General features: G+C 44.1%; 2 protein-coding genes across 2 annotated transcripts in view; both read right to left on the reverse strand.

Annotated features, from left to right (window-relative positions):
• LOC131672545 (uncharacterized) overlaps positions 1-3,020 on the reverse strand; it is a gene marked incomplete at its 3' end in the record, with an annotated part of 31,432 nt that extends 28,412 nt beyond the window's left edge. The window contains exon 1 of the mRNA XM_058949843.1: positions 1,909-3,020. Within this exon, the coding sequence (XP_058805826.1) occupies positions 1,909-2,494 (586 nt within the window). The remainder of the gene's footprint in view (positions 1-1,908) is intronic.
• Positions 3,021-7,743: 4,723 nt separating this feature from the next.
• Positions 7,744-26,168, reverse strand: part of LOC131672550 (D-2-hydroxyglutarate dehydrogenase, mitochondrial) — a 36,227-nt gene continuing 17,802 nt past the window's right edge. The window contains exons 2-8 of the mRNA XM_058949852.1: positions 15,076-15,427; positions 14,054-14,251; positions 10,852-11,045; positions 10,419-10,587; positions 9,706-9,995; positions 9,085-9,256; positions 7,744-8,498 (exon numbers count right to left, since the gene is read on the reverse strand). Coding sequence (XP_058805835.1) covers positions 8,248-8,498; positions 9,085-9,256; positions 9,706-9,995; positions 10,419-10,587; positions 10,852-11,045; positions 14,054-14,251; positions 15,076-15,322 — 1,521 coding nt within the window. The 5' untranslated portion in view covers positions 15,323-15,427 and the 3' untranslated portion in view covers positions 7,744-8,247. The remainder of the gene's footprint in view (positions 8,499-9,084; positions 9,257-9,705; positions 9,996-10,418; positions 10,588-10,851; positions 11,046-14,053; positions 14,252-15,075; positions 15,428-26,168) is intronic.

Raw genomic sequence — 26,168 nt, forward strand, 5'->3', positions numbered from 1 at the left:
AGTGCCGCGCGTTTTGCGCGAAACGCGGGAGGCTGTAAATTTTATTTGCAGCCTCGTTCGACTTCGAAATTGCGCTCGGCCCTATTGGAAATCCACCTCGTCGCCCAGAGCACGACGAACGGAATTCCCGATAGTTCTGCACGATATTACGGAATCATCGAACGCGCGCGCCGCGACATCGTAAAGCGCGTCGCGTTGCGCAACGGCCAACTTTTACATCGCACTTGAGAGCATAGCGGTTGGGCTACGTCACGAGAGATTAGATCTTGCTCGCGCGCCCTTCGAGTGCAACCTCGGCGACTGTCCCCGAAAATTCAAAACGCACGTTAGCTTCCTCTACGCGCCGAGCGTCGGCCCTCCACTGAAAGAAGACGCGGAGAAAAAGCCGTTTCTGCGTCGGTGAAAAACGCACGTTCGGCCTACTTCCGAGCCCCCGAAAAACCATCGTCATCGCCGTTGGTTTGTAGCCTTTAACTCCGTACTGCAAGGCCACTCGACGCGCTGGAGCTTGACGCCGCTGGTATTGTGTCTGCTCGTCGCCGTCGCCTCGCACGGGCCGCGTGACGTCAACGCACGCTAATGGGATTTCGTCGCGGACGATTTCTCGCCTTCGGTGCTATTGCCTCACGGCGGCGTCAAGTATAAGCAACTTACCCTTTTTCTCCGCGTGGCTATCGTCGCGAAAGTTTTTGTTTACGCGCGGGGTCATCGATTCGCGATGATTCCGATGAGCGCGTTAGGCTTCTTCTTTTTAAGTTATTTGTTTTGACGCGCGATGAAGGAGAATTTATTCGTCAATGGCCAAGTTCCGTCTGTTCGGCTAGGTATAAATAAGTGCTTTGTATCGGTTATTGCTTGTTTATATCTCAGAGACCATCGGCTACGGAACATCGTCCTTTCCGGTCGATTTCTCGTCTCATTTTGTCCCCCTCGCCACCATCACCAGACAGCGGCGTTTTGGCAGTTTCGCGCGAAGACATAGTGTCGTTTCCCTGCAGGAAGCACGCCAAAGTTGTCGACTCTCAGCGATAAATAAGTTGGCACGCTCCTCTGCGCCGAACAAAAGTTCAAATCCAATTGTTCGAAAGCGGCTGCATAACCTCGCTTGCACGGCATTTCCACCTATGAACGATCACCCGACGAGTCCGTATTCCGCTCTTCCCACGTATGATAATCCCCAAAAGCTGATTTCGCTTTCATCGGATCGGTCTCATAGAGGTCGCGCGCGGAAACTTACCAAGGTATTCTTTTCTCCAGACGCGCCTATTTTCCTCGCGATGATTTCGAAGCGAGGGAGAGAGAGAGAGAGAGAGAGCCGAAGCCACAAGAGGACAAGAAGAAAGAAAGAAAGAACGAACGAAAGAAAGACGCGTGCAATCATCCAAATTGAAGGCGCCCAGAGTGAGTTAAAGAGAGATCGAACATTGGGCTTCCTGTCGAAAAGAAAGAAGGGCAGAAAAGGCGCGCGCACGCTCGGCACTTCCTATTCAGCGCGCGGCGCGCGGAAAGCGAATCCTCGAAACCGCGAGACCACTTCCGCTCGAGAGAGCTCGTCCCGCTGGATATAAAGTTTCGCGCGTGTAATGACTATTACCGGCGAGTGTGAGAAGGCCGCGAGCATATTCGTAACGCGGCACACCGACGAAACGCGGAGCGCGGGCGCGCGATGGCTTCGAATCGGCCGAGAACTTTGGCGCCCCGCGCTGCAACGTCTGCCGCGCGGCGCGAATCGCTCGAGCGAGATCGCTGCCCGTTGGCCCTGCGCGACGTACGCCACGGCGGAGCTCCGCGACAACAAAGACACAAGGAAAAGGGACGAGCGCGCGGCACGCGCCACCCGCGCGAGGCGACCGCGCGCTGGCGTGTCGAATGTCGCGGGCGCCGCGCGCGGACCGTCCGTCCCCTCACCTGCTTGCCGCTGGTAGAAGTCGCACTCTGCGCAGGTCTCCTCCCGGTCGTCGAGCTCCTGCTGCGCCTGGGCGGCCACGCACAAGTCCTTGTAGCCCTCGGGCGGGCTGAGCGTCTCGCGCTGCTGCTGGCGCCTGGCCGGCGTGAGCGGCTTGTCCTTGTCCACCTCGACCATGGCCGCGGCGTCGCGGCCGCACATGGTGTGGTCGTGCTCGTCGTCGTCCGCCTCGTCCGAGTCCAGCTCCTCCGAGTCGAGGTCCTCGTCGTTGAAGCGCAGGTTCAGCTCGGCGCGGCACTCCTTGCAGTTGCCCAGCCGGATCATCTCGTGCTCTTGGCAGCAGCAGTCGCACTCCTCCTCGTACTCGGCGCAGCACTCCTCCTTGATCAGGATAATGTAGTCGGCGGCGAAGAACTCGTTCATCTTTTCGTTGATCACCACGCGGTTCTTCGGGCCCTTGGCCCGCCGCTCGCCGGGCTTCTTCAGCAGGCTCTTGAGCGCCTTGGCCGGCTGGCTACCGCCGCCGCCGCCGCCGCCGCCGCCGACCTCCTCCCGCGGGCCCGACTTGGCCTCCTTGTGCTCCTTCATCCCGACGCGCACTCGCACTCGCGCCGCCAGCAGCCAACCCGAGACAACGAGCGAGCGCGCACTCTCGGCGAGCGCCTAGGTGACCGACGAGGACGGCATTGTCACTGGCTGCGGGGGACGAGTCGATCGAGGTGGCCGCTCGAGCCTGGCGAGCGCCTCATCGCTCGCTCGCGCGCGCTCCCTCCGCGCCGAGCTTGCAAGCTCCCTCGAGCGCTGCCTCGGCGTCTGGGATGTTTTCGCCCTCCCACGCTCTCTCCCTCGCGTGCACACACACACACACACGCACACCCGCGCACGCACACTCGTGGCTCGCCTATCGATCGCCCAGCGCACGCACCAGCCACCACCTGCCGCTGCCGGGGCGCGCGCGCGCTCGCTCCTCGTCGCGGCCCGTCGGGCCTGGTCCACCGCTCTCGCGCGGGGACGATGCGCGCGCGGGGCACAGAAGCGGAGCCTCGGCGCGTCTGCCGATAAGCCGTGAGCGGCGTTCGCGCACTCGCTGCGACGGGGAGCGCGTGCCGCTCGAGCGCTGCCTGCCAGCCGACTGACACTTGCGCTGCCAGCTAGCACGCACCTGCACGCCAGCGCCCCCCCCCCCCTCCCCCCTCGCCCCACCCGCGCCGCCGCCGCCGCCGCCGCTGGGAAAGCCTGGAGCGCCGCCACCGCCGCGGGAAATGTGGATTGTCAACGCGGCCGGCTGATTATCGACGTTTTTATCGCCGAGGGCCGCTTCCCTCTGATTCGATTAGCCGATAACGGCTTTGTCTGTTTTGCTTGCTCACGTCGCAGCTGCCGTTGGCGTTGCTGCTGGACCGAAGACGAACGCGATTTGCTCCTCGGCGCGGCTCATCCGTTGTCAGTGCGTCGACCGTTTTACCTGCGGCGGCTCGTTTGTCTATCTATCGGTCGAATGCTCGGCGAACGAATTGGTCGGTGCGCTCGACAACATCGTACTTCATCCACGGATCCGCCCCGAGTCTCGCATCGCCGGAACTTCGAGCTAGCGAGACCGCGCCTTTCTCTCCGAAAGTTGTGGGTATCATTGATGCAGCGTCTTCGAATTTTCACAATTCACGAAGAAGGCCTGCGTGTAAAATAGATGAGGTAACAACTGTATGCACGAGACTCCTGGGAAATGGTTGCTTTTCGTTTCTGCGAGAGCCACTCGCGAATCCCACTACCTTCAACTGATTTAAATAAAGTTTCGCAGTTTCTTCGGCGATCAATCATTAACGTTGCCGAGAAGTGGCTCCAGAGTTATCTTTGGCGCACAACGAGCGACGCGAAGTCACGTTCGTTTCTGTCGCACCGCAATTTTCCAAAGCTGACCGTAAGAAAAAGCCAGCTGGCCGATTCGACGACTTCAATTTCAACGCTTATTTTTGCGCGAGCGGACGCTTGCAACGTCGGAGCTTCGCAATCGGGAGAGGGCCGCGTTCGGAAAAGAAGCGGGAAGCCCACCGAGGATTCACCCAAGGATCATTCCCAGCGAGCGATTTCGGAAATTAAGCTACTCCCCGGCAGTCAGCGGCTGTTAACCTCGGAGCACACGGAGATCACTCGCGAAGGCGCTTTCGTACCGCCGAGGAGTGAAAGAGAGACGCGCAGAAAGTAGGTGTATCACGGAGTGAAAGCCGATTTTGAGGGAGCGCCGTCAAAGGCCGCCGTAAGTAATATCTCCTGCGTGCAGCTCGTCAATTAGCCTTGCCCATGGGTTCTCCAAATAGCGGTGCTCCTCAAAGCGTCGACGAAAACAAAAAAAAAAGCAAAAGACAGACGGTCTAGCCACGTCGATTCGAAGCCACGCGCGTCGTCGTAAAAGAGCGATAGTGGATGACGGAAAGCGGCTGCGACAGGTCTTAAAACCTACCACCTAGATTCTTCTTTTGAGATAATCGACAAACTAATCATGCCATTAGATAGTTCATCAAAAAATTAACATTTTTTTCTACCATTTGTTAATGCATCCTCGAAAAACCCTTAAAAAAAATAGTTTTAGGTGTTGGGCTTCAGCATCCAGATACGATGTGCGGTAACACATAGAAAAATTCAATAAATTCTTGAAAAAATAATTGACACGCTAATCGTAATGAGACTAACTAACGACACACAGGGTAAAATCGTTGATAAATTAATTATTTAAGAAAATAAAAATAAAACATTGTTTGCTCATGATTTGCTCCAAATAGTCCAAATGGAATCTTAAACTAATGATAGCGCACTGTCCAACATTCCAATTTTATTTAAATTCAATCTGCTAGTCCGAGTATCGATTAATTAATCAGACTGTTGTCTAATTAATATATTGTCATTCAGATCATTAACACGAGTGATGCAGTAATAATTTTATTTTCGTGAAATTTTCTAGATTTTACCTTGGAGCCCAGCACCCAAGACTAACAAATGGTAGAGAAAAAATATTATTGCTTTTTCGATGAACTATCTGACACAATTAGTTCATTGATTATCTCAAAAAAGCTAAGTCCGAGTGCTAGCTTTCAAGAGCTGGCCGCAACGATAAAACAACAATCGGCGCGACGACGTTGTATACCAGCGGCGCGCCCTGCCGGTCGAGGCTAACGCGCTGATATACACTTGCGCCTGTCCCTCGCTTTACTCGTCACCCCGACGCGTTCAATTGGGCAGAGTGCAGCCGGTTTAATGAGAAAGAGAGCGCCGCATTAATGAGTGGGAGACTCGCGCGCGCCGCGTGGGCGTTGTCATTGCGACTTACGAAAAACCTCTCTCTCCCATTTTTCGTTATCTGCAGCGAGCTTTTTCACGCGTGTTGTTATTTGTTGACGTTCTTGCTTTGGTGTGGTAGCTTGTTTGAAGCCTAAATTAGGCTGCGAAAAATCACGATGAAATTAATAATAGTAGCGATTGGACAAAGGTCAACCGATGTAACTTACGATCTAACTGTAGCTGCAAGTATGCGTAAATAATTACAATCGCCATTTGCACACTGGCATCATCAACGTATATTCAACTATTTGGGCAGTTGTTGCGAACGGTATCATCTATGCATCGGTGCAAAACTAACTGCAATGTGATAAAACGATGCGAATATTATTGCAACGAACGCCTTATAGCAGACATCGTCGTAATATCATTGCAACGTACTTTTATTCGATCGCTGCATTACAAGCAACACAGTGCGGCTTAATGAAGATTCAAGTGTGCACTCGGATCACTCGCACGTAAATTTTCAACGTAAAAGTAATTCTATCTTGCCGGCCATCCGACGCATCTGACTCGCGGTCGTCCCGAGCGATGGAGGTAGTGGTCGTTCCTCGCAAGAGCACCGATAAAGAAGGAGACAGGCCCGACGCACTTTTTGGCAAGTCGACGGCTGCGAGCACCTGTTACGTAAGCTGCCCTTATGTCCATGGTCGATTCGCGAAGACGCGTTACTTTCAAATGGAAGCCGTTGAGGTGACAGAGACGACAGTGCAGTTTTGACTTTGTGGCAAGGCCACCGCCATTAGAAGGACTTCGTTCGGATAATCTTCGCTGCTGCTCGATACGATTACGAACGCTGCATTGCGAGTTTGTCAGGGCAAGACCGTTACAAGAGCTTGAAGAGACGCATTGATTATTCGATAAAGAGATGCGGAAATTTCATGGGATTTATGTGATGTTCCATCGATTACTGTTGATGTACAAAAAAAATATTATGATAATGTTTATTGCTTTTGAATTTAACTTTCTTTATCGATGATCGATCTTGTGACTCGAAGCCGGATGAGATTCGCGGCAAATTGACCGACAGATTCTTTTTTGAATACTATAACGAGAGGAAAATCCAACAAAATCATTTATTTTTACAGAATAGCGAAGATTTACCTGAAAAAAGGGCGTAAAGCATCTGAATTGGTTAAAAACATTGTTTCAAACGTATAGCGTACTGATAGCGAATAATTTCGAAGTATATGGAGCATGTTGCGTCCGGCTGGAATGCATATTTGACAATTATCATCGAAGAAACACGAATTTATACTTTCAAAGACGACTCCAACTCTAAAAGAAAACAGATTGAAATACAAGTGCTCCGCTTACAATATCATTGTCATTGGTTTGAAGAAAGAAACGATCGAATGAGACAGCACTTGGTCCTATAGATCGTTACCGATGAATCGAGCGTTGCACAGAGCACTGGAATTACCGTCTTCGTAACGTATAGAACTCAAATAAAGATTAACGACCACAAGGTTGATTCGTCATCAAAGAAAATTCTGCTGGGGAGACGATCAATCAGTATCTTTTTCGTTCGTCGCTTCTCGCCGACCGCCAGCAAAAGATCTTATCGATCGAGAAACAGCGCGAATCCTGTCGTCGATGGCCAATAAGGCATATAATAGGTCGACACTGCGACAGACAGCTGCTTTACCAGCTACCGGGGCCCCTTTAGCTACCGTTTCGCGCCGAGAGATGGAGGCATCGGTTTCGCCACTGCGCGGACGGACGAGTGAGAACGAGATAGAGACAGCCAGGGGAGGCCGATGTACTTTTAATAAGTGGCGCAGACGCGCGCGAATTCGCGGGGCTTGCACTTGAAATAGCCCAACGGCGGCTTTGCCTCTCGTCAATTAATCACGGAGGCGCGCGCGACAGCGGAGAAGCGCCCGTAATGATTTTCCACTTTGCTGCGTGCAGGGCCACAATGCTATTTTCGCGTGCCGTAGTCTCTCGTTCTCTCTCTCCGGTCCCCCACCTTTTGCCGTTCTCGCGCGGAGAGTACATATCGATCGCTTTGCGCGACGAATTAGAGTTGCATTATTTCGAAAAGGCCAGGTTCGGCTGGGAAGGGTGGGAGGGGGGGATGCCGCGGTTGGGGTGGCTAGCGATCGTCGAGTTTCGGAGGACCGAATCGTCCGCGAAGAATCGTGGCGGGCGATGCTCGTATCGCGAAGCCTTCCCTCGCGCTGCGCTCGAGCGGCACAGCCGTGGGAGCCAGTGGAATGCGGAGAAGGCCGCTCGAGCGCGCGCGCCCCGTTGACAATGAGCGCGCTTGTCTCGGAGTGGACGCGTGGGACGAGACGGAGATAAAGTCGTCTCGCGAGATTTGGCGAATCGCACGCGAAATGCGCCGCGCCGCCGCGGACGCTGTTGCCCACTTCGGAGCTTCGTCGCTCTATTGGCGCCTCGACGTCTGCGCGCTGGCACGCTCAACGCTCGTAATGAGGACGCATTGTTGTCTTTTCTTTTTTCTCCTCTCGACGTCGTCGAGCTCCAAGTTTGGGCTGTTCCAATGAAAAACGTTACGTTTCGTAGCGCGTGCACGCGGTTTATTTCAGCGGCAATGACATCAGCTTTACGCATCCACGGCTACACAACAACATCAACAATAGCACTTACGGTAGCTTAGGCTAGTAGCGACAATCGCAAAACATCGTTCTACTGTACATGTAATCTCAGCTCGATGCTACATTGCTTTTCCAATGAAACATTCGACGTGCATAACGCCACTGGAATGTCAAACTGTCGTCCTGACAATGATTTGCAATTGAGCAACGTTAATTTCGGAATGTATAAGTCACCATTTTAGTAAGTTTTCTATGATTTACAAATGCGATATAACAATACACACATTCGGCTCCCCTTCGCAAAAAAGTAACAGAAGAAAGAAAGACACAACAATACAGGTTGCACAAGGAAAGAAAGAGGGAAGAAAAAGGAAAGAAAGAGGAAAATAACCTCTGTCTGTGTGCGCGCATACATATATAACAAGGCAGCAGTCGGCAGCAAGCGCCTCAGCAAATAACTTTGTAGGGATTGAGTATGCCGTTGGGATCCATGGTGCGTTTCATGAGACGCATCAGCTCGATTGCCGACTCGTCCTTGCTGTAGTGCAGAAACTTGGCCTTCTTGAATCCGATGCCGTGCTCGGCGCTCACGCTGCCGCGCAGCTTGGACGTGTACTCGAAGACGAAGGGCTCCAGCAGATCGTTCACTCGCGCGTCGTAGTCGCGGGTGCCGACTTGCACGTGCACGTTGCCGTCGCCTGAAACCGAAAACAGAGTCACGCCCGGCTCACCACGGCCCGCAGACGTCCGTTGCCTCGCGGTCGAAGCGACACGCGGAAGATCGGACGCGGGCGCGCAGATTGGCAGCCGAATCGAGCCGCGAGCAGAGCAAAAACAACGCGCGGACAGCTCGGAGATTCCGGCGCGCGCGTCCGTGTGTGCGAGGCTTCCCCCCGCGCCAAATGAGCTTATGGCCTTTCCCGCAAAGTTGGAGCCCAAACTGAATTATGTCTTCGCGCGCGACCCCCTTCGCTCGGCGCTCGGCGCTCGGCGCTCGGCCGAACTTCCCCGTTGCGCTCGATTTTCGGAAATCAGCCCGTCGTGCGACGCCATGAAAAATTCACGCGCGGAGGAAAAAGGGAGAGAAGCGAAAATGAGAAACAGCCTCGACGCGCCACCAGCGAGGTCTCGTTTTGCCGGCGGTCGCGCGCGCATAAATAATCGCTCGGGCGACTCGCGTTCCACGCGAGCGAAAGCTCGACGGGCGCGGATGGAAGAAAGCGACGACCAACGGTAAATCGATTTGCCGAAATGCAGGCTGGCCGAGAGCGAGCGACAACTTACCCAAATGGCCGAAGCCGTTGACGAAGCGCACGTCCCCGCAGTCTCGGAGTCGTTCGCGTAACACCGGGACTATCGAGTAGAAGTGCGCCATGGGCAGCGAGACGTCATACTTAAACAGATAGCCTTCCTTCGTCAGGGCCTCGGTTAATCTCTCCCTCAGCTCCCAGATGTTCTGCACGTGAACAATTTTTCAGAGGGAACGCAGATCGCGCGCGGGCACGCGTGGTGCGTTCGGAAAGCAGTTATTCTTCCTTCGAGAAGAACCTTCGCGTTTATGGCTGTTCGCAACATAGACTCTCCGCCTCGTTTGCATTTAGATAACTTTTGTCTCTATTGCTCTTTTTTGTTTTTTCTTTTCCCCGCGAACAAAACTTTGTATAACTCGTCGTCCACGGGGTTGGGTGCTGTTTTTATTTTCAAGTTCGATTGGATTTCACAGCGCGAACAAGACGGTCGTGCACGTATGGACTGCGTAAATCTCAAAGAAGCCTCTCGCGATCCTTTCGAACGGATCAACGCTTTCATCTTAGGATAGGTCGCGCCAGTAAACCGAAAGTAAGCCAACTCGATAGCTCGGACTTGAGCCCGAAAATGGAAAAAGCTAGGGCACGCGAGACTCACCCTGATCTTGCTCGGCTCCGAGGTAACAGTGCCATCGTCAGCAATACCATCGGCCATGACCTTCTCCAAAAAGGCGGTAAGTTTCTCCTCGTCGTGCGACAGTTGGCTACCGGCTGTCTCGATCAGGACGTAGAACTCGTGCTCGGACGACAAAGGACTTCTCAAGCCCAGCGCGTCCCTCGCACTCTCCACTGACGCGCGGTCAATCATCTCGCACGACGACAGTATCTCCGCCACATCTCTCTTCGCTGTGCTGTACGCTTGCAGCACTTTGTCGAAGCTTTTCATGCCTTGCCAAATGAAAATCGAACGATTATTATTGAGGACGCTGTACGTTGCGTTCGTTAGCGTATTTGCCGTGAAAGAAGTGATGAAAATGCCGAAAGTTCACGAGACATCTACATCCAGATAATAATTAACCTTAAAAAAGTATCGCGAACTCCCCCCCCCCCTATCCCGCAAATCATGAATAATGATTGCGAATTTCTGAGAAAAACAAGAAAAAATTAAAATTTACAGCTGAATCAGATAGACACATCATTCGTAAATCTTTATAAAAGCTTACATATATCCTCGCCATACAATGTTACACTAAAAGCGGAACACAATAAAAGTCATCCTTTTCGGAGAGAGAACGAGAGAGAACGAGAGAGAGAGGCGCGGCCTGCCGGGAGATATAATATAATGATGGGTGCACCTGAACTAATGCTCACCCAGAAAGGCGAGGTTTATGGCCTTGGGCATCGTGGGACACTGAATAGCCACCTTCGTAACGACCCCGAGAGTCCCCTCCGAGCCGATGAACAAGTGTTTCAGATCGTAACCCGTGTTGTCCTTCTTCAGCGTGTTCATGCAGTCCACCACCTTGCCGTTCGCTAGCACCTGCAATCACGATCACCCTGTCACGTATCTCACGCGACTTTTGTCCCGATCGCGTTCGGAATGCGACTTAGCGCGTGTTAAGCGTTGTGCGTTGGGTCGGAACGATCGCGAAACCAATTACCGACGCTGTCGTTCGGAACAAAGCAAGGTGATTTTGCTTAGGAGCAGGTGCTCTTTTCGCGTTCGCGCAGGCAGGCCAAGAGTAACAGAATTCACGTGACCGATGGCAAATTATTATCGTCGTGATCTTAAAGGTGCTCTTACGGCTTCCAGTCCCAAAATGTTTCCGTGTAGGTTACCGTAGCGCAATAGCCGCAGGCCACCGGCGTTGGTGGAGACGTTACCGCCGATCAAACAGCTGCCCTTAGCTCCAAGGTCAATCGGCATCATCATGCCGTGGCGGTTCAGATGCTCGTCGAGGGTCTGCAAGACGCAACCTGCCTCGCACACCAGCGTGCCTGCACAAAGAACAGATATTTCTTTACCGTTAGCGAGAGATCTGCTGTGATTCGTACTGATAAGTGAATGTTGGTCGCGCGTCTTGATCGCGATCGTCTGAATAAAAAATCAAAGTTCCAATTTACGAATTTGCCCAGTGTACGAGATAAATCAAGAAAATTGATCTAAAAAAAATAAATGGATAGTTGCCACTGACCCAACGCCAATGACGAATATACGGAACCCTTGCAACGCCTGCTGTATCCCACTAGCGCAACACGTTTGAGTAGGCTAGACATCTGGCTTTTGGCAGACGGGGTGACATAGAATTCGGTTTAACCAAGATCCCTTGGATCTGTCGCTGCAAGCATTCGACTGCTCAGCCGGTCGCGCGAATACGACGAGACCCACGGAAAGGCCCTTTAGTGATCCGCTCGGTACTAAAAGCTACGAGGCGCGGCATTTGAAAATCAATATTTGCTCGCAGTAGCGCAGGACCCAGGGAGCTGCGGAGTCTGAAAACTGAATTATTATTTCTAACGACTCCAAGCTGCTATTTTTGTGTCAAGTGTCAGTTAGGTGTCGCTTCTGAATACTAATCGCAGCTCGGCTGAAGAAATGTATAAATCCGGATATTAAAAAGCTGCGCTTTACAACTGATGATCGATTTTGTTTTATTTAACAAAAACAAAAAGGTCACTGCTTCGCTTCTACACACGGATAAAAATACCTCGTAGTCAAATCCTGATTTGCCTTCGAAAGACGGTTAGGCAATAGGGTATGCAATCATAATGATGTATAAACGCGTGACTAGTATGCGATTAGCGGAAAGGGGTGAAACTTTCGACAAACTCAATAATAACTTTGAATCACCCGAATACAATTTTAAAATATCGATTTTCAGTCACTTAAGAAAACGAGGATACATTTATTTTTAATTTAGGACAATGTTGATGTCTTATGGAATGAAGCAATTTTCTGCTATCTGGAGCATTTATTAATTAGGGTCTGACGATACTAAAAATATTCAAAGTTGACAGCGCGCGTCCATGAGTCTATGCCAGACGAACGAGATGACAACGATACCCTAACGATTACGGGCAAAGTCGCACGCTCGTGCAACGAAAACCAAAAGAGCTCTTTTTCCAAAGTAGCAGCAGCAGCAGCGATCCCTCGCGGCCCCTTTCTCGCCTCTTTCTCTCTCGGTTCGGTCGAGTGTGGTCAGGAGAAAAAGGAAGAAACGAAAGCGAGAGCCGGTAGCGCCAGCGGATTACGGTACTGTTGCTCTCCCCCTTCCCCTTTCTTTCTCTCCGGATCTAGATTAGCGTCGTTATTAGGAGAGCCAAAGCGAGACTCTCTCATTAGTGGTAGACACGCGAGAAAAGCGCAGTTTATCGCGCCCACGCCGCGAAACACGACTGCGTCGCTGCTGGCCGCTTCTACACGCTCGTGATTTCGTTGCCGTGCAAGGACTTCTTGTTTCTTTTTTCTTTCTTTTTTTTTTCACATTTTTTAATGAGCGAGTTTTCGAGATTCTTGGAATCGTTACGCTGTCTCCGTCGAGATAGCGATTCTATGTTGGCATTGCCTGCTCTACTCTCGTATTTTCTTTGTTGAAATATTGTTTATTTAAGACAGAGATTAGCGGAAGAGAGATTAATTAAATCTTTGTAATTTCATTGGATCCGGCAAAAATATGATTGTTCAAGCTGCGCCAATCGATAAGCAGAAAAAAAAAGAAAATAACTATTCATTCGGCGAATTTAAGATCTCGTGAAAAAACCATTGTACCAAAAATCTTTTCACCACATTACACTTTACTATTTTCGAAAGTGCAAAGCGCAACAATGCAATTTATGCAAATCATTTTATTTAAAAGCTTGAATAAACAAGCGTGAAGCCTATAACAACAAAAAGTCACAATAGACCAAGAAAACCGCGGCGGCCTTGACTCTGACCCGATCCCTTCTTCGTTTTTTTTTTTCTTTTTTATGGATTGAGGCATTTTCGGCCGCGCAACTGGCCACCTACTGATGTCCACGTGTTCAGGTAGACAGGGACCGACTGACACTCGACCCTTTTTTTTTCTTTCCCTTTCTCTCTCATTGTTGTCTCTCGACTTCAAAGGACGACGTGCTGTACTCCAGACTGGTACTGCTATTAACTTTTCAAAGCCGCATATCCTTTTTATGAAGAGATTTCATGTTGACCTTCCATCAACGTTATAACTCGGAGAGAAAGAGAGAGAAAGACTTTCAATCTTTGTTAAGCAGATGTGTGCCAAAGACTACAGTGTTTTTAACTTCCTTCGACGCTGGGATTTTTCTTCGATTGAATCAATATTTTATCATCTGACTTGAAAGTGTTTTTCAATCTACGTTCAATCTTTAGAAAAGTTTACAACAATTTTTCAAATATAATATGTTACAATAACTTCAATAATTTATATATCTATAACACAATTAGTAGAATTAATAATAATCAAATAATCGTTGTACTTATATTAGTATCATTATGAAAGCTGTAACATATTTATTTAGTCGTGTATTTTTGTCGCGACGCGCATCGTCGGATTTGTCAATTAAAACTCATACGATAATATGAAATTTAAAAGATTTTGTTGAAATTGAGATTTGTCAGCTTATATAAACAATTTTTATCATCTTGCATGGTTATTAGTATTGGAAAAAAATGTTGTTCGTAAATCGAATGACTTATTGCATTGAGAAATAAAATCCCGCATCGTTTACAGCTATTGCAATTATTGAAATATCTCGACATTTATACAGTACACGAAAATTAGTCACAAGGGTTAAAAAGTGCTCGATAAAATCGTTTTTTCACACTCGACGGATGATGCAAGTCATCCTACTTTCACTCCGTGCATAAAGCGCATTAACAGGCACAAACAGGAACATAAAATGAAGTCCACTTGCCGTATTAACAATCAAGCAACGCCATGAAAACCGCGAGCACTTATATGACGTACTTCATCGTGCATGATCACGGCTGCATCTAAGTTGCTCACCAGCTAACTGATCAGTGTCGATGATCTGATTCATGAGCCGCATCGAGACGACGACCTCATCGAATACAGGCACACTTCCACCGACCAATCCAGTATTACCGCTCTGTGGGCAAACGGCAAGTTTCTCCTGGTCGCAGTAACGTAGAATCTCGGAGACCTCCTCGGTGCTCTTTGGTTTCAACACTGCCCGGCTCGAGCCTAGAAAAAACACACATAGCCGTAGCCGTAAATCAGACGTGCGTCTTAATTTATCTCCTCTCTCTCTCTCTCTCTCTCTCGCCGTATGGGGTGCGACACACTTGCCCATTGGGCCGAAGATCGGCTTTCTGATATTTTCGGTCTAGTTTTTGAGGGGGATTCGGCCTCCATGGGCCAATGATTTGCATGCCTTTGCGCCGAATGAACTTGTGCTTGTGTTATTTATGGGGTCTCGAGAGAGGCAGTTTCGTTGGCCCGATTCTTTGAAGTGACGTTGTAAATATTAGAATGGCTCGAGCAAAGGATTGCTTTTTATCGAGCTTACAGGTGAAAAATGATTCGTTGCAGGAGCGGGAGAGAAAAAAAATGGCGTTCATTACAATGGACTATGAAGGCGATTTAGCGAGATCGTTAATAATCGGAGAATTCGTTATTCCCGCTCGGCAACTTTAATTCATGACACGTATAATATATGAGTGTGTTTAGAGATAGTCATTTGCGTGCAACGCTTTTTAACGATGTATCAGCTGGTGATGATTGTTAAAAGTGAGTTTTATTACATACGTCCAATATCCATAAATTTGTTGGAAGTCAATATTTCATTTTCGAGGATGTCAACGGCGATATTTCAATTGTATTTCGCGGAAATAGCCTTGGAAGAGGGTAAAACGTCATATTACATTTTTATTTTAATAATGCTTGGTTGAAATGATCCCACTAGCTCGCAGTCTTGCGAAAATTTCAAGTTTATCCGCTGGACTTGTTTCTCCCTGACTTCTGAAATCCGTAGAGTTTGACTTGGCTCCCGTACGAAATAGGCTCACCTTTGACAATCCTCAACCAATCGATATTGTAAGTGTCGCACTCGTCAGGCTCGGTGATGACCCTCTCGTTGCCTAGCAGTTGCTGGAAGAAGGCGGCGTGTTGATCATTGATGAGGGCGTAAGGCCCTCGCTTGACCTTGTATCTGACGGCCGTGAGTTCGGGCTGCGTGCGTGTAGCAGCGACAGCAGCGCCTGAGGCCAGTTGGCGCCGGCTGCCGTTTAACAACGCGCCAAAGGTCCGCCTCATCTCTTTCTCTCGAAGCCGCCGGCGAGCTGTGTGAGCGCGCGCGTGTGTGTGTGTGTGCGCGTGCGCGTGCGTTCAACTACTGCTACCGCACAAAATTGATTGTATCTGCAACAGGTAAAGGTTAATGTTTAGTAACATGGATTCTCTCTTTACGAGCAACACAGCTATTTGTGCAATGCTCTGCACGTTATGTTTGCGGTTTTCCTCAATAGCACGGTTTTAATTTCGATGTAACTTAAAGTTGAGCCACCTTATCGACTATTCTACGAAAATCGATAGTCGTGCTTTTACAAGTTTGCTTCGCGTGTAATAAATTTAATTCTATCTAAACAGGTATAATTTCGGCAGAAAGAATACATTCTGACGGTGATACTTTAGCTTGCATTTGTATGCGATCATCAAGTAGAAAATTGACATTCAAAAGTCTCGCAGAAGACTACTACCGGAAAATTCCTTCTCGACACATATTTGCACAGTAATAGCGCTCGCCCGAAATATTCTTATTCTCCAAAATCTACAATTGTAAGTACTGCATAACAAGAAAGCTCGTATACAGGATTCTCGAGCTGTTTCATAAATAGAAAAAGACTTACAAGTAAATTCCGTCCCAATTAATCCTTCGCAAACATTCAACAAAAGCATCTTTTGAAGATCAGCCTGAAAAACAATTTCATTGTCCGCGCAGGCAACAAAGCGTGGGGGCGGATGCAGCCAGTCGAAAAAAAAAAAAAAAGAAAAAAAGGATCTCATTCACGCGAAACGTGTGACACTTCTCGCGCGCTTTCTCAGGTAATAAGAAGCGGGAAGGGGTGTAAATTGCCCAAAGAAGGAGAAAGGGAAGAAAAACTCGAACCTCCCCACCTCGCTCGACAACTGACTCCACCCCATTGAAAGAGTTTATCGCGTTATGTGTATGTATATATAGTGTAACCCCCTTCTTAGTCCGCATCATATACACACGCATACGTGTACGTGTATGTCGTCACGGCCATTGTTAATTAATGAAGGGGTGACTCAACCTCGGTTGGGGATGGGTAGGGTGGTTACTTTATTTTAATGAGGGGATTGCCGCGCGGTGATGGGTGGATTGACTTTACTGACGGTAATACGTTTCAACTTCGGTAAACATGTCATTTTCGGTTTGTAAATTTCAAATTTTCGTTTTATCGCAAAAAAAGAAGATATGTTCGTTTTTTCCTGAATGAAGTACAGTTTTTCAATAACTTTTGAATAAAATGTTCCAATTTTCTAAATTACTTTTTTTAAAATATGAAAAGCGTTGGCTTACCAAATTAAAAAAATTATTATTGTGATAACGATGCGAGAATCTTACATATGAAAGTTAAAAGATTCTATAGGAATAATTTAGTTGCAACAGCTAACGCAATTTATCGATTCCGTACAAGTACATATAAGATAGGCATAGTTCCCTAATAGCTTACACCACGGAACTTACAGCTATCACACGAGTAACCTGTTGAACTAAGTTATAAGCGCTGCGCGTCGGGTGAAGTAGGGTAAAAGTTTCATTAGCGATAAACTATTCATAATTTCTCGATGCACATTTAGTGTTTCTTATGATAAATGGACCAATGCATTGTTGCCATGCTTACGATGTATTTCAACGAAGGAAAGTTAAGTTAAAATATTTTTCATATTTTACCATGAAAAGAAATTATTTATTAAGTGGCTTCGCTCGTTAAGATTGCCAGGCGGGTAAACAAGCTCACATAAATTATCAAAAACAAATATTAAAAAGAAATTTTACAATGCCGAAAGCTGCTCGGCAACTTCTTACATTCTTTCTTTCAACGATGAAAATTCTCCAAATTCTCAACGACAAAAAGTAAAAAGAAAGTTCGCATCGCATCAAAAGCGCACTCAAAGCGACGGACGATCAATCACGTCCCAAAGAGCAAAGGCATCGCATGTAGATCTCTTGTTTCTCTCTCTCTCTCTTTTCACGGTTCCCCCTATTTTTCGAATATAATTCTTCTCCCTTCCCTCGCCCGACTGCTGCGCTTCCCGCACACTTGCACACGCAGGCACATGTAAATTTCGCGCGCGCGTTATACGTTGAAAGGAAGGGATGGCTCGATCGAAAATGCCGGCGGCCGATTCAGCCATCAGGGCCATGTTTGGGTGGGCACTTGCTGCCACCGCAAATTATCGCCGTTTATATATGTGTATATGGCTTCTCGAACGGTATAGTGAAAGGTTTGACTTGTCACGGTATTGGATGTGCGCTGGTGGGGAGGTAAAAGTTGCGAGTGGTGTGAACAAATCCGGAGCCAGTTTTGGACCACTTAAAGAATAAAAGGGCTTTCGCTTATATTTCGTAATTTTTAAAGAAAGACGCTGATTATTCGTCACTTTTTCTCAATTTTCTTGTCAAAATACCATACCCACTTTTACCCAGAATTCCTCCTTTACTTGTAAAATAACTTGATTCTAGTTACAATAAAAACTAATAAAAAAAACAGCAATAATTTTCAATCGACTGTCAAAATGATGTTAGGTACATGAGATATTTTCTCAAAATATTATTAATCGACTGACAAAGTACACTAATTATAGCAAATTACGAGTCATCATATAATCAACATTAAATCCAATTTATTATCTTCATTAATGTCACTAACATTTGTTTCAACACCACACTTATAGCTCGTTCATTATTGATATATCGTGACAATTATTAACTGATGTATTATAAATTATATTGAAAAAGTGTTACAGCTACAAAATTTTTCGCAATTTGCATAGTTTGACATTGGAAACTTCACGAGTAATTCAATACGCAATATCAGTTTACACCCTTCAAAGAAGCCAGTGAAATGTAAAAAATCCAGTCGTCTTCAAGTATCCAGCCATGTATTCTTATAATGTATTTATTATATTTGCACGACAATCAATTCATGATGATTTTGTTAAATTCTACATCTTATGCAGACAAATATGTTGTAATCGTGATACGTTTATAATCAGTAACCTATTAAGTTTACAAACCTGAGGTCAAAAAACGTGATTATACAGAGGTTTCCATTTGAAAAACTAGATAATTTCATAATGCTGTCTAAACTTTCAAAAGCAAATACTTGCCTAAACAAAGAGCAGAATTCTGCATCTTGTTCGGAGTCATCGAGCGTCATTTTGTACATGGATTCGATTTTCCGCTGAAGTTCCATATAAATAGCATCATGAGAAAGAATCTGTCAGGGACGATACAAATACTTAGAATGTCAATCAATATACGAAATAAACGAATTGCTATTTAAAGGCGAACTGCAAAGGTCCTGCTAAAGCCGATACCAACAAATTTAGGCGAACCAGTTTCAAAGTTAGCCGATCAAGATAGCATATTTATTATATTGCGATTATCGATCTTTCGATTGCACCGCAACTGCCATTGTAGCCATGCCTGTAAACCACTTTTTGCTCTTCCAATAAGAAAAAAAGTTGTCACAGCTCTTTAAAGCAAACAAGCTCTCGATATAACCGACGCGGCAATCGTGTTCACGCGGATAGCCATCGATAGCTACAAAAAGAAACAAGCTTATGTCCCATTAAGTACATCGGCTAAAGCGGACGAGAAGTACAAACGGGGAAGCTTTAACAAAACGAGAGCGAGAAAAAATTCCAGTCTAAAAGCGAGCGAGCAAGAGAGAAAAGAGAGAGAGAGAGAGATATCCGCATTCCACATTCCTCGCGAAATCTGCGGGACTCTCGATTAGTCTGCGCCGCCTCTGAAGACGCTATTTGAAAAGAGACCGTCTCGGAGTGTGTGGCGGGATAGAAGGAAAAAAACAAAACAATATTAAAGCTTTTATTGTGCCTTAATTGAATGAACGCGCGGCAAAAGGTGAATTAGGTGTTAAAATAGGGGCTTTGTACGAACGAGATGAACAATGCGCGACGTAGCTATACGTATATGTATCACGTGATGTGACGATTCCCATTTTTTTTACGAAAATGCGCTTTCACTAGACTAATAACATAGGTTTTGTGCAGCGTCTTCATTGTTTTTTTATAATCTTCGTTTACTGTGGAATGAACGCGCTAAGAAATGGTAACGCCTATGAAAAAAATAGACACAAGGTTATAAATTATGGTTAAAATTTTACAATGTTCATTGAATGAGTTTACACCGTTCATATAGCATTATATCGAATGAATTGGACTGAAAAGTATACTAGCGTTCTTTCAAATTATAAGAAACAAAAATTCATTACACAGCTTTCATCACTACGTTGAACTTCATGTATGCATTTATTATTAGCATTAATATTAATGTTATGACCAAGGATTTACTCAGTTCTCAGTTTTCTTAAATTTTTGATAATTTTGAAAAGCCGTCTTCAAGTTAATTCTCGCAATTGTATTGAGATTTTTACAATGTTTGCAAAAATAGTTTTTACAAAGACTTGAAATACATTACCTACAGAATAGAATGAGTTTTGAACAAAAAGTATTTTGTTTTAATTAATGAATTCATAACCTAAAAGGAGACCGACATGTAACTATAATGAGTAAAATTCTCCATGAATCAAAGTTTTTTCCGTGAAAACGTTTTTGAGATGACGAGATCTTATTACCAATAAATTAAAAAATTGATTTCCCTTGAAATCTAAATAACTATTGAAAAATTAGGTCTCTACATTAGCAGGTTACCAATAGAATGTGACAATTCCTTCAGTATCAAAAATATTAAGTTCAGCAGTTTTACATCCTACTTCAAAATTTGTAAATAATATCTCTAGCAAATTGGTTTATCATTTAATGGAATTGAATTTGAATGTATAAATTTGGAATAATTCAATATTTTTTTAAGAATTTACTTTCAATAATTTTATCTGAGCTTTTTATTGGTATTACAATTGCAATAGATCTATTTTTCTAAACTTTATAGATTAAAAGTAGAACTTGATTTTTCAATATATTAATATAAAGTCTCGTGAGTTTAAGAAAAAAAGTGAAAATTCTAAGCAATAAAACCCTGAAATCAGCATTTTTTAACGTTTATCCCATATGTTTGCTTGTCTTCTTATTAGAAATACGCCAATCAAATTTTCTAAAGAAACTTTATTAATCAATATTGCTTATAAAGTTACGCTTAAAAACTGCACTGCATATAGCCCAATTGTACGTGCAATCTTTTGTAATTTCTAAATGTGTATGATCGATTTAAACAAGTCTTATAATATTGTATACCATTTCTACGAACTTTTGGAAATTCCTCTTCTGTACAATGGTGGTTAATACCGCATTTAATTAACATAAAAAATTGTTATCATGAAACAAAATAAAAAATAAATCGATAAAAAATTATGGATTACGAATGTTATGTAAAAATTGTCGAAAAACTTAAAAGCTATATAACGATTGCTGTGATTCGTCAAAATTTGTGAAAGCCAAGATACCAAAGCGTTTATTTAATTTTTAATGGTAAATCTTTTTTAATTAAGCAGCCAGATTTAACAAGTGTATGAACCATAAATTGTTAAAGGAATACCGCGAGATATTACACTTTTGAAAGATATCTTGCCAAAAAATTCCTATCAGATAAAAACGATTTTTGACACGGGTAAACGAAACATAAAACTAATTCATCCATGCATGAAACGTTGAGGTTCAAATGAATAAAAGCTTTTTGAAGTTCACAGAAAACCGCTTAAACATGTATAACATCAATAATTATAGTTCTTGGAATCGTCTTGTTTAGGTCAACATCATGTGCTTTCTTAAAAAAAAAGATTATTCGAAACAAGTATAGCAATTTCCAGTGCAATTTGATACTATACGATCGTAAAATCATGAAAGCTCATAAAATGCAGATGATTTCTCGGAATATGACAGAGCAAGGCGATCGAAACGAAATTAAATTTGCAATTATAAATGTAAACTTAGTATTGAAGAAGAAGCGATATTTTATCTATTCAGCAATAATCGCGTACTCCGTATGCAGGTATCTTAACTTTGAAAATAAAAAGTTAATTGAATTTAGACCGTACTACAATTTTATATTAATATAAATCGTTTCAAAATTTCAAAATTCAATACTTTTTAATAACCTCGAGCATTTTCATTATGTAGTGGAATATTTTATAATTTATAAATATTTGAATAAACACATATCAATATAATACAAAATCACTGATGAAAATAAAAATTATAAACAATATTTATAAACGATTTAAGAATTGAATCTCGGAAAACAAGATTTACGTTTGTATTATGATTGTCTGTAGACCTTGCATTATTTTGCAATTCAGTGAGTCGTTTACTGAGAGTATCACACTTTTTTATCATTTAAATAAGATTTCATGTTTATGTAAATTATTTATTGAATACATTTTATCAACGTTGTATCTTTTACAAGGATTTAATCACAAAATAATTTCATCCAAATTGAAAATAACTAAACACAAACTTTGTTCATCTTCTCGTACTAGACTTATATTTCTAGATATCTCTTCGCACAAAATTATGCGAGACATTTTCATTATTCGTTCTCTTCCATTAAAAAGTTGTGTTACATATAATCCCATTTTTATTTTAGTGCTAATTATGATTCTCCTCGCAATACTGAAATTAATCAGTTTTATGCTGTTCAAAATAAAGTGTGAAATGTGTACTTTCGATAATTTATTTATTATATCAAATACGGACATGCATAAACATGTCTGCTATGATTATTAAATCTGTTTAATTAAAAATTATGGCAAATTTTCATTTTACATAAAAATACTCAATGAAATGTCTCTGCCAACAATCAACTAAAATATATCTATGCAATTACATGTGACCTTAATAAATAAATTTGGCTACTACTAAAAATCAGCTACGTCATAACCATAAATAGACATGCATGGCCTATCACAATAAAAAATTCTAAAGTCTCAATCTCAGAAAGGCGTCAAGCAGCTTTCAGTAAATAGCAATCATTAATCAGTCTGATCCATCCTTACCGAATAGTAAAAAGACCTACAACGACAGAGAGAGGAAGAGAGAGATAGAGAAAGAGAGAGAGAGAGAGAGAGAGAGAGAGAGAGAGAGAGAGAGAGAGAGAGAGAGAGAGAGAGAGAGAGAGAGAGAGAGAGAGAGAGATGGTCAACCGCGACCGAGTGATAAACGTCTCGGAGGTAAAAAAATGAAGACAAGCCAAGAAAGAAAGCCACAGGCATAAGAAGGTATGAAGCTCTCTCGGCACGCAAACGTCTCCCACCACTTCTCGGACAATACTCTCCGCGCTCATGCGCGGCTTGTCTCCGTCTATCTCTCATTCCCCGAGCGTGATTCTCTCTCGCTCGCTCCCCTCTAAAACGAGTGCGCGCGCGCCGTGTAATCGAGTGGCTCTCTCTCTCTCTCTCTCTCGACAGCGAGAAATGCCCGGCTGCTACGCCCACCAGCCGTAAAACTAGCGTCAATCAGGCAAGGCCTGTGAAACGCTCTCTCGCTCGGTCGTGCACGCGCGCGCGCGCGCCGCGCGCCTCACCGCCGAGGGTGGGGAGCAACATGAAGAATCGCGGGCGCTGGTGGAGTGGGGAGGGGGGGGGGGACAACGCGGCTACGGCCGAGGCGAAAAACACCGCGCCAGAGATGGAGAGATGGCTAACGGGATTCTTTTTTCTCTCTCTCTTTCTCGCTCGTTCCGAGGACTCGAATTTCCGAGCGAAGCTTCTCTCTCTCTCTCTCTTTCTCCTCCTCCTCGCTGCCAGCTTGCGGCTTTTCGCGCGGTTTGTTGGGTCGACATATGGGCTTTCTTGGCACACGTCGACTAGGAGAACAGAGCGACAGAGGAGGCGTTCGCGTTGTTGGCAACGCGCTTGTTTTGATATAATGCCTATTGTGCTTTTCTTCACCACTCGACGCTGCTTTGGCGAGATTTGCCCAACGCTGCGACTGTTATCAATTGGAACTTGACGGCCTCGACCGCTAGAATCTCGCATTTCCAAGTACTTTGCGATTGTCGTTGAGTATGCTTTTTTCCACAAACAATCGAGATTTTCTTCTCGGAAGTTGAAATATCAATATTGACCTGGACGTTGATTTTACGTCTTTAGCATAAGAGCATTCACAGAGGCACCGAACTCAACGGCTATTGGTAAAATATAACATCAAGCCTGACAACGTGAAAAGATGAGATAAAACGATTCATTATTGAGTAACCCGACTTTCAGATTTGGTTACAAAGTAATGAAGCATAACCAATGCACATGAATGTACAGTCGAAATGTGATTTTTTAGGAGTTTTCTTCGATATCAAATCTTAACTTGATGTGATTGCTTGCGAGTTACGTAACTAGAACACGCACGGTGTGAATTATGCAGTGGCACGAAGAAATGCCACGTTGAGAACAAGTTCACCGGAAAAAAAAAATCATGTCACATTGACGTGACTAAAGTCAGAACGTTACGGAGAAAGAATGTCAGTAGATATTGGTGCAGAAATGAAAATTGATCTTAGTGTCTCGTAAAGCAAGTTTTCCAGAAAGTGATCGTAAAATCGTAACAAGAGCACGGTAGGAAAGTGCGTGTCGGCGTCCTCGCTTTCATGGATATTAGGGATAGAGTCGTAAAACATCCAAATCATACAGTAAAACACGCGTATTCCCACGCCATACTCTGTTATATGGCGCTCTTCTGCTAATACGCAGCGGCCAAGATCATAGATTTTCGAGCGGACTTTGTTTCACAATGAACTCCATTGTCCTGCAAAGCCAAATATCCAATGCAAATGTTGTGTGGCGAGCGAAAAATGACCAACCGCAAACGGCGGGAAAAGAAAGGCTCCTGGTTTATGGAAAAAAAAAAGAACTCGAGCTCTCGTTCAGTGGGTTCTTCGTATCTCCAAGAGTATACGAATGCTCGTTATCGGAGCCAAAACAATCATTCAGCTCAAACGTAAACAGGCCTGCTCGCGTTTAACAGTGATAAGATGCCTCAAATCTTATCTAAAAGCTTCTCGAGGAAGAATATATGAAAAAAAAGGCATGTATAGGCGAAAGAGAAGCAATGAAAACTGTACGTGCAGTTGAATAGAATGACGATTTCAATGTTATCGGGAGTACACGGTGCAATAATTCTTACGAGATAAGCCCTGGACAGTTTTGAACGCAAACAGAAAAATGATGGCTCGAGGTCAACCAACTTATGGATGGTCAACTAGAGAAAAAAAAGCACGGATATTCGTATGAATAGAGTTAGTGTTGGTACATATGAATAAACATTTATCTTCAGCTCGCGAGGCAATGACATTTCGTTCGCAACTGAACAAACAGCTCATTGTGCAGAAATGAAATGGCGCTTTCAATTCTAAAGTTTGTACCAATTGACAGAATGTCCACTTATTTTATTTTTAAGAATATAAGACATCCTCGCAACAACATTACGATTCATTACAAAAATATTAATAATAAGCATTATTTGTTGAGTAACTTTTGAGAGAAGCCGTTTATTTATTTATTTTAAAAGCAATCTTTTGAAATCCATAAAATCGTTCTAGCCGTAACTTTTTTAATCAATTGATAGCGATACAATATCGCTGACAACAGGTATCACGACAAATGACTACGATGATTTATACCGAACAACACTTACTTTCAAAACTTCGCAGGTTTACGTTATTGACTTACGAAACGAATATATAAACTATGCAACAACAATACTTTTAAATCTCCAAAATGTCCCTGATATTTTTAGAATCTAGAAAGCGTGTAAGAGAGAGGGAGCATGAAAAGAATTCTTCTAACGGTACAAATCGCGCAGTTTTCATATTATCGGTTGACCCATCGCGAAAACCATCACTGATTATTTCATAGATATGAAATGTTGGTTGTGAGGTATCCAGAGTTTCATTTCATATTTTTCATCGACGGCGATTAATTATGCATCATAACTCGAAAGCATTATACGATACATATTCTTTTTATAAGATGTAACATTGGACAACTTTTTTCTAAACTTTCTTTCATAGCCGTTTGCTCCTTCAATTTTAAATTCCATCGCCATTTGCTAACCAAACTACCGGCCTACTACGATATCAAACATGCTGAAAAATTTGTGAATCTCGTTAACTTTGAGATGTCTTTTTTCAAATTTGTATTTTCATATGATTTTAGACATCAATGAAGCAGCAAATTTGAAAAATCATGGATTATTCACAGATTGTAAATTAGGCATGAAATATTTGAAAAAATTGATAAAGGTTATTTGCTCATAATGAAGAAACAGCTCTCAAATTGGTTGTAACTTAAAAACATTATTTTGAAATTAAGAGCTACTTTTCCTGACATCGATATTAATGTTTCATTTGCACTAATGTTAAGACTTGTATTTACCGTGTTGATAGTATTTTTCATGAATATTGAACATTTCCAAACAGGAGTGTGATATTAAAATCGTGCAAGTGTTTGGTTTAAAGAAACATTATTTTTTCCTTGTGCAATGAGAGAAAATCCTAAGCATATTACATGTTAATGTGTAATTGTGCAAAACTTCTTTTTTGACCTAAGAACTCTCGTCTTTTTAAAAGAAGAAATTCAATTTTTTCCGAAACTATCTGATTGTAGGGATAATATTTTGGAAACTTAATATCAAGTATAAAAATCTAAAATTATTAAATAAAAGACTATACAAGAAAGCGGAAGTTTGTTGTATCTAAATTTTTGTCGATATTTAGTGTAAATTATTAATATGTTTAAGCGTAAATTATAAAAAAGTCAGTTGTGTTATGCAGATATAGGAATGGTCGATTCAACGGATATCAACTTATTGGCCATAGACTGCACATCATATGAATTTTGGAATATTGCTATAATGAAGAGATAGACTGTTCTTGAAGAAA

Source organism: Phymastichus coffea, unplaced genomic scaffold, assembly GCF_024137745.1.
Source record: "Phymastichus coffea isolate CEN01 unplaced genomic scaffold, Cenicafe_Pcof_1.1 PCOF00153, whole genome shotgun sequence".
Lineage (NCBI taxonomy): Eukaryota > Metazoa > Arthropoda > Insecta > Hymenoptera > Eulophidae > Phymastichus > Phymastichus coffea.